Source organism: Aotus nancymaae, unplaced genomic scaffold (assembly GCF_030222135.1).
Source record: "Aotus nancymaae isolate 86718 unplaced genomic scaffold, 86718_ANA_hifiasm-v0.15.2.pri h1tg000064l_1, whole genome shotgun sequence".
Lineage (NCBI taxonomy): Eukaryota > Metazoa > Chordata > Mammalia > Primates > Aotidae > Aotus > Aotus nancymaae.
In genome coordinates, this window is record NW_026988479.1 from 9,640,064 (window position 1) to 9,649,123 (window position 9,060).

Genomic DNA, 9,060 nt, shown 5'->3' on the forward strand with positions numbered 1-9,060 from the left:
GGGGGGGACACAAGTCTGCTGCATCTCACCTGCCTCCTCTCTCCCCTTGGCAGGCCTTTCCACCTCATTCCCCATCGACGGCACCTTCTTCAACAGCTGGCTGGCACAGTCCGTGCAGATCACAGCAGAGAACATGGCCATGAGCGAGTGGCCGCTGAACAATGGACACCGCGAGGACCCTGCTCCGGGGCTGCTGTCAGAGGAGCTGCTGCAGGACGAGGAGACGCTGCTCAGCTTCATGCGAGACCCCTCACTGCGACCTGGCGACCCTGCTAGGAAGGCCCGAGGCCGCACCCGGCTGCCGGCCAAGAAGAAACCGCCACCACCACCACCGCCGCAGGATGGGCCTGGTTCACGGACGACTCCAGACAAAGCCCCCAAGAAGACCTGGGGCCAGGATGCAGGCAGCGGCAAGGGGGGTCAAGGTCCCCCTACCAGGAAACCACCACGGCGGACGTCTTCTCACTTGCCATCCAGCCCTGCAGCCGGGGACTGTCCCATCCTAGCCACTTCTGAAAGCCCCCCACCACTGGCCCCCGAGACCCCAGACGAGGCAGCCTCAGTAGCTGCTGACTCGGATGTCCAAGTGCCTGGCCCTGCGGCGAGCCCCAAGCCTTTGGGCCGGCTCCGGCTGCCCCGCGAGAGCAAGGTAACCCGGAAATTGCCGGGTGCCAGGCTGGATGCTGAGACGGGACCACCTTTGGCTGTGGCTGAGAGGCCCAAGGTCAGCCTGCATTTTGACGCTGAGACTGATGGCTACTTCTCTGACGGGGAGATGAGCGACTCAGATGTAGAAGCCGAGGATGGTGGGGTGCAGCGGGGTCCCCGGGAGGCAGGGGCAGAGGAGGTGGTCCGAATGGGAGTACTGGCCTCCTAACTTACCCCCTTCCCTGTCCCAGGCCCTGCCCTGGTCCCCCCACAAGGCCTCAGCCCAGTCACAACTGCCATTTCCAGTCTGCTGAGTGTCCCAGACCCTCGAGGCTGCCACTCCATCGTGGTTTTTTTAATATAGGGAGAGTTTTGAATTCTACACTGTTGTCTTTCCTCTGTGCTGGCCTAGGACATTAGGATTCCTTCCACAGCTCCGGCCACCAGGACCCTGCCAGGTCCCATGCACCATCCCTGCCCTGCCCACGTGGTATTGCTGGGCTCCTGGCTAGAGGCAGGCAAGGTGGAGAAGAGCTCAGGACTGCAGCCCGCTGCCACCGGGTGACAGACTGTCGTTTGGGCATTATTTCATGGCAGATGGGCCAGTCCAGGGCCTACCCCGCCTTGACCCCAGATCCCACTGGGGTCCATTTGAGGGGTCCTGCTGCAGTCCACCAATCCCCAAGGAAGTATAATAAGTGATACCCAGCCAGAGTCTACTCACTGTCACAAGCACAACGAGTTTATATGAGAAAGCACTGAGGGGGTGCAGAGGGCCCGCTGGTTCCAGGGGAACCAAGAGCTGTTCCTGATCAGCCCCTATCATCTGAGGCCTGCCTGCCTACCCTGCCACCCTCCCCTCCCTTGCTGCTCTGCCCCTGCCAGTGCCCAGCCCAGCGGCTCTGGGAAGGGATTCGCAGAATCCCTCCTGAGCTGTGCCATTTACTCAGGGGACTCCCAAACAGCCAGCTGCCAGTGCAGGTGGAGGGCTGCAAGGGAGGGCCAGTGCCCAGACAGGGTCATGGGGCTCAGACCAGCCCACTGTAGAGAATCACTCTGGGGCTCCAACTTCCTTCCTTCCTTCGGGGCCAGTCTCGGCCAAAGTCTGGTCACTCAGACAGAGCTGACCAGACCAGACCGCTTGCCTTTTCAAGTTTCCTAGTCCTGCTAAGAGATGAGCTTCTTCCGTGGTTTCCTTTTGGAAACTCCTCCTTCCAACAAGCAGTGGGATCCCGGGGCCCAGGGTGGGCCAGTGTTGGCCGCTGGGGCTGTTGGCTGTTGTAAGTCTTGCTGGATGTTCCCGTGTTCCTGAGCCTTAACCCCTCTCCCAGCCTTTCCCCCCTCCCCCATCCTGCCTTCCCCACCCCACCCTTAGGTCCCAGGTAGTTGCTCTGAAGAGTTTCAGTAGAGTGGCCCCAGGGTGATAGCTCAGGGAACCAACAAAAAAGGAATTCCGTGAAAACTTTTTTTTCTTTGATGAATTACTCCTGGGTCACTTCCATCGCTGGTAAAGCCAGAACTTCTCCAACAAGAACCTTGCAAAAAGTCCAGTGAATCAGTCGAATCATTCTGTGGATGCCAAAGAATATTTTGACCATAATACAGCACAGCCTGGACCTGACAACTTGTCACTTGGACTTTTTTTTAAATGGAATTCTTTAGCAACAAAGTATAGAAACTTGTTCATTGCACACACCCAAGGAGAAGAGCCCAAGCGCTTGGAAGAGGATGCTTTTCTACTGCTGAACTGTATACCTGGGTGTTGGATTTCAGATCCTGGGCTGAGCCCACTGTGAGCTTTCCTAAACTCTGAGACTCACAGAGGGGAAAGATACTGACAGTGAAACCAGCATGGAAAACGTCTTTACCATGTGGTTCCCCCCTCCCCAAATACATAAAGCAAATAAGCAAGATGGGGAACAGCTTGACCTTCATCCACCCCTGACTCCAAAACTATCAAGGTACGACAGTGGCATTGTCATCGACACTCAATTTCATGTGAATTTCAGCAAAACAGGAAACAAAGATAGGACTCAGTTCAGAGGATCGGACAAATGTGTCTAGTCCGGGTGGACTCGGAGGGAGTGGGGTGGGCTTCAAGGATTCTGGGCGTTGGGATGGCATGAGCTACCCTGTAGAGTTTAGTCTGCCTGCCCGCCTTGGTAGTAGTGATCAGTCAGTGTCAGCATCAGCATCCCAACCCCAGTCTCTGTTTACTGCCTTCGAACAGAACTTCTTCCTTCCCCATGCTTTGGGTCACCTCGGGCTGCAACCCTGTCTGTGCCAGATTGCCTGGTCTGACCCTGCAGGAAGCAAAGAGGTGAGCTTAAAGAACAACCAAACTCTGCCAGGGGTCAGGGTGCAAGGAAAGCCCAGGGTTCAGCCGTCTCAGCACCTGGCCCCTTGCCCCTTGCATCCTGGGGCAGGGGCTGGGCCTCCCTGATGGCAGGAGTGGGCAAAGAATTAGGGAGAGGGTGCAGCGAGTCTGGCCCCTTGCCTCCGGGTGGCTGGTGTTTCTTCCAAGAGCCTCTGCTCACGTTGTTGGCCTCTGGATTCTAGCCCTTCTTCATTGGCTATTCCTTTGGACTGGACTGTCCCTGAACCTGTGCCCTGCAGAACCCAGATGTCTGTTAGGCTGGCTGGCTGCTGGGGTGGGCGCGGGAGGCCTTTCACTCCCAGGCCAATCCGTGGAGCAGTCTTCACCAGGCAGCTGTTTCTACCTTCAGGATATCCACCAGGCTGCAAGGAGAAGGATGCCAGCTGCCCATCCTCCCCCAGTTCTCAGCCTTTCCCCCAGTAGATACAGCCTCTTCACTCTTTTTCTGGTCTACTGTCCACAGTGTAGAGGGCTTTGCTGCCCCTGAGACCAAGACAGGGTCCTTTTCCAGACCAGAGGCAGAGGTGGATCTTTCTCTTGACCACGTCTGCCCACTCGCACTGCTCCTCCGCAGGGAGGGAGAAGCTGCTCTGTAACTCGTTCTGGCTATCCTTCCCCTTCTCACTGACCTGACCGCCCACCACCTCCTTCCCCCTCATCACATGACAAAGGATAATGTGCAAGAAAATTATTTTTATGTATCATAAATGTATTTTGAAACAAATGGGAAGAAGAGAGGTAGAAGGGTTTATTTTATTAAATGAGCCTGACTTTGTGACAGTGTGTGAGCATTTGCAATATAAAGGCCTCAGCTTCCTCGGAGAAGCCACCCCAGGTTTCCAGACATGGATGCTGAATTGTTTGCGGGGGGTGTGCCAGGCCACGTCTCGTGCGTCCGCATGCATGCATGCCTGTGTGCACTGTGTGTGGGCACACGATAGGACTTGCTTGGGCAATTCCTAGACATTCAACTGCCCAATTCTAACAAACATTGGCAGCAGCTGAATGTGGCATTTCCTTGCTAACTGCCAGATGTGGCCAACCTCTGCCCACGTGCAAAGCTCTGAAAAATGATCTGGATTTCTGTAGCAAGGCCCTTGGGGAGAGCAGTCTCCCATGCCCTTGGCCTGGCTGGCCACATTGGCCAACAAGCCGGGGCTGGAGTCTGAGACCTTTGGTTGTTCTTTAAGGCACTTCCTGCCACTTTCTCCCTCAGAGGCACAAACACTTCGTGTTCCACGTCAGTTTGAGGGGCCGGTGGGGGGGATGATATGAATGTCACAGGAGGAGACACCTTCTGTCTTTGTTTCAAAGAAAGTGATGTGCCATTTGTTAATATACAAGAGAAATACTGAAAATATATTGAAAAGAGCAATTTTAAATTATTTTTGGCTTATGTTGCAATATTTATTTTCTTGTATTAGAAAAGATTCCTTTGTAGAGAAAAATGTATTTTTCATTAACGCAAAGACCTATTTCTCCTTTTTGTACATTGTCCATGTTCGCAACCCTTAACGAGCAATAGAATGTATGGTCACCTGGGTGTGGCCGATGCCCGCTGCGCCCTGCATGATTCTGTGTTGCTGCTGCTGCATAGTTCCCAGCCCCATCCTGTCCTGCTCACTCATGGGGGCTTCCAGACCCCGGCCCCACCAGGGCTTGTGTCATAGGGAGCCCTTTGCACTCCTTGTGTGTTGGCAAATGCAGTTAATAAAGCAATGTTTTCTGTGCTGGCTGGTGTGAGGCTCCATTGCATTGGATGGGGTAGGGAACCCTGGGAGTCCCACATACACACACCTGACAATGGGCTCAGCAAAACAGCACACGGTCCGTAAGTTTTCCAAGGGACCTGCTGCCGCCTTCTCAGGAATCATTAGATGCTCAGTGCACCCCAGGGGCTATAATTTCAGAGCAGTATATCTATTTTTCATTGTTATTCATTATTATTACTTTTTGAGACAGGGTTTCACTCTGTCACCCAGGCTGGAGTGCAGTGGCACGATCTTGACTCACTGCAGCCTTGACATCCTGTGCTCCAGCAATCTTCTCACCTCAGCCTCCCAAGTAGCTGGGACTATAGGTACGTGCCACCATGCCCGACTGATTTTGGTAATTTTTGTAGAAACAGGGTTTCACCATGTTGCCCAGGCTGGTCTCAAACTCCTGGGCCCAAGTGATCCGTCCGCCTCAGTCTTCCAAAGTCCTGGGACTACAGGCATGAGCTACCGCACCTAGCCTCAGGGCAGTATTTCATTTGAGCTTCAATATGTTCCCCTGGGATTGAGAGGATGAGGGGTAGACCCAAAGTCGAAGGTGTGCTAAGAGGTAAAGTTCCGCATCCAACGTAGGACTGCTGCTCTCCCCACCCTCTACAACCACCTGCCTGGGACCGTGGGAAAGTGTGGGAGGAGGCTCCAGGGTGTGTCCCTAGGTCAGTGAAGATTTTTGCTTGGATTTGTTTTTCATTCATGATTTATTGAGCACCTACCCTGAGCCAGGCTCTGAAAAGAGTGTGGGGAATGTGGCTGTTGTCCTTGCTTGGGGTGGTCATATAGGCAGTGAGGGAATTGGGAGTTTTCATGGAGGCCTGGGCTGATCTAGGGGTGGGAGAGTTCAGGAAGGGTTTCTCTGAGGAAGTGACACCATTCATTCATTGATTCATTCATTCAACAAGTAGTCTTGACCGGACACCTCATTACGAGTGTGCTAGGTTGCATACTGTGCATGTCACCAGGCCCCTGTCCCCCTAGGACCTCCAAGCAACGGAGACCTAATGAAAAAATAGGCTGGGCGTGGTGGCTGACGCCTGTAATTCCAGCACTTTGGGAGGCCAAGGCAGGTGGATCATTTGAGGTCAGGAGTTTGAGACCATCCTGGCAAACCTAGTGAAACCCCATCTACACTAAAAATACAAAAAATTAACTAGGTATGGGGATGCATACCTGTAATTTCAGGTACTTGGGAGGTTGAGGCAGGAGAATCGCTTGAACCCAGGAGGCAGAGGTTGCAGTGAGCTGAGATCGTGCCACTGCACTACAGCCTGGGCACAGAGCAACACAGTCTTTATAAAAAAAAAAAAAAAAAAAAAAAACAGGCCAGGCACAGTGGCTCATGCCTGTAATCCTAGCATTTTGGGAGGCCAAGGCAGGTGGATCACCTGAGGTCAAGAGTTTGAGACCAGCCTGACTAACCTGGTGAAACCTCATCTGTACCAAAAATACAAAAAATTAGCTGGGTGTGGTGGCGTGTGTCTGTAATCCCAGCTACTTGGGAGGCTGAGGCAGGAGAATTGCTTGAACTTGGGAGGCAGAAGTTGCAGTGAGCCGAGATCACGCCACTGTACTCCAGCCTGGGCAACAGAGCAATACTCCATCTCAAAAACCAAAAACAAATAAAATAAATAAGTAAATAAAACGACACCTGTGAACCTAACCCAGTGGATAAATGTAGAGCAGAAGGGCTCAGGGTACATGTCGGTCTGAGGCAACACTGTTGTTTAGAAATATAGTGCAAGTCACATTTGTAATTCTAGCAGCCACATTTTTAAAAAGTGCAAAACAGGGCAAGGTATGGTGACTAACGCCTGTAATCCCAACACTTTGAGGCTGAGGTAGGAGGACTGATTGAGCCCAAGAGTTCAAGACCAGCCTGGGCAGCATGGCAAGACCCCATCTCTACAAATGGAGAGATGGGCATGATGTGTGTGCCACCATGTGTGCCACCATGCTTTTAGTACATGCTTTTAGTCCTATGTACTCGAGTGGCTGAGGTGGGAGGATTGCTTGAGTTGGGAGGTCAAGACTGAAGTGAACCGTGATGGCACCACTACACTCCAGCCTAAGCAATAGAGTGAGATCCTGTTTCAAAAAACAAACGAAAACAGATAAAGTGAATTTTAATAATATATTTTATTTAACCCATTAAATCCAAATGTCTTTAAAGATGTAATCAATGTAAAATAACTATTCACGAAAGATTTTGCATTCTTTTCACAATCCAGGGTGTATTTTACACTTACAGCACATCTCAACTTAGACTAGCCACATTTAAGTGCTAAGTATTGGGCAGCAGAGCCCTCCAGATCTTCAGCCTTCCCTTGAGTTGCCCAGGCTCCCGTGGAGTGAGAGACAGACAGCTATGAGGAACCCCTGACCCCCTTCCCCAGGTGAAGGCTCCCCAGGGGAGGCTGAGGAGCAGACCTGGCCCCGCATTCCCAGCCCTGGTCCTGCTGGGACCCTCTCTGCACCAGCCTACATGGCTGCATGAGGGCAGCAGTCTCACATATGATTGGCACTCCTAGGCTTCTCCCCTGGGGTTGGCTGTCCCTGCCCCCTGAGAGTCCCCGGATGGAGCTGACCTGGTCGAAGCTCCATCATGCTGGACCAGTCCTCTTCCAGCCAGGACTCACAGCTGATGGCGCAGGGATATGATGGGAGGCTGGTGGGTGGTCTTGGGGACCACCTTTCATTCACTCACTGAGCGTCGGACGACACGCCCCTTCCAGAGACCAGACCAGAATGGAGACAGACTTCAATTAGATAATCGCAAATCAGTGTGCAATCACACACTGAGACTGTGCTGCTAGTGGAAAAGTATTCATCTGTGGAGTGAGGAAGGTCTCCTTTGCTCTCTGATTTCCTTAGTTGCGCCAAATTCCTGCAACGTAGGGTCTGGGGCGCCCCCTGCTGCCCGCTAGGCCCTAGCCCCGGCGCCTCCCGCCGCGAGTCCCAAGGCCCACAGGGCCAGGGCCAACCCCGCACTTCCAGGTTGCAGAGCTCCAGCCTCCCACTCCTCGGCCCCCGCTGAGGCTCCTGCACACCAGCACCGCTCCGTGTACCCTTGCCAGCCAGGGCAGAGAAGAGCCTTCTCTATCAGGCTTCAGTGACAGGGAGGTTGTCAAGGGACAAGACGCCTCTTGGAAGAATAAAGCTTTGGATAGAGGGCCCAGGAGACCCAGGCCCTGCCAAAGAAAGGAAGGAAGTTCACAGCAGAGTGGAGAGAGAGAGAGCACATGGTCCTTCCAGAGCTGGCCTCAGTCCTCATTGCAGCCTTTGACGGTGCTCAGAGTGGCCAGAGGCGGCAGCAAAGGCGCCTTTTCTTGGAGATGAAGGCGTCAGAAGTCACAGAGGCCCCTCTGGCCCGTGCTGGAAATGCAGGTTGCTCAAAGTGGACCCGCAACTACCCTGTCCCCACCTCCTAAAAAAATTAAAATAATGAATAAAAAAGAAGAGGGCCAGCCACGGTGGCTCATGCGTGTAATCCCAGCACTCTGGGAGGCCAAGGCGGGTGGATCACCTGAGGTCAGGAGTTCCAGACAAGTCTGGCCAACATGGCAAAACCCCATTCCTACTAAAAATACAAAAAATAAGCCTGGTATGGTGGCGGCCACCTGTAATCCCAGCTACTCGGGAGCCTGAGGCAGGAAAATCGCTTGAACCCGGGAGGCGGAGGTTGCAGTGAGCCCAGACTGCACCACTGCTCTCCAGCCTGGGCAACAATAGTGAAATTCCATCTCTAAAAGAGAAAAAGGGGCCTGGCACGGTGGCTCGCGCTTGTAATCCCAGCACTTTGGGAGTTGGAGGTGGGCAGATCATGAAGTCAAGTGTTCGAGACCAGCCTGGCCAACATGGTGAAACCTCATCTCTACTAAGAATATAAAAACTAGTCAGGTGTGGTGGTACATACCTATAATCCCAGTTACTAGGGAGGCTGAGGCAAGAGAATCGCTTGAACCCGGGAGGCACAGGTTGCAGTGAGTGGAGATTGCGCCACTGCACTTCAGCCTGCCAGGAGCGGTGCCTCATATCTGTAATCTAGTGCTTTGGGAAGCTGAAGCTGGAAGATTACTTGAGCCCATGAGTTCAGGACCAGCCTGAGCAATATAGTGAGACCTCGTCTCTACTGAAAAAAAAAATATGAGAAAGAGAGAGAGAGAGACAGGGTCTCACTCTTTGAGACAGGTCTCACTCCACCACCCAGGCTAGAGTGCAGTGGTGCAATCACAGCTCACTGTAGCCTTGAACTCCTGGGCTCAA

General features: G+C 53.1%; 1 protein-coding gene across 12 annotated transcripts in view; it reads left to right on the forward strand.

The window, feature by feature from the left end:
- JADE2 (jade family PHD finger 2) overlaps positions 1 to 4,755 on the forward strand; it is a 60,251-nt gene extending 55,496 nt beyond the window's left edge. For all 12 annotated transcript variants that reach the window (XM_012439999.2, XM_012439822.2, XM_012439750.3 and 9 more), the window contains one exon: positions 54 to 4,755. In XM_012439999.2, coding sequence (XP_012295422.2) covers positions 54 to 877 — 824 coding nt within the window. In that variant the 3' untranslated portion in view covers positions 878 to 4,755. The remainder of the gene's footprint in view (positions 1 to 53) is intronic.
- The last annotated feature ends 4,305 nt before the right edge of the window (positions 4,756 to 9,060 follow it).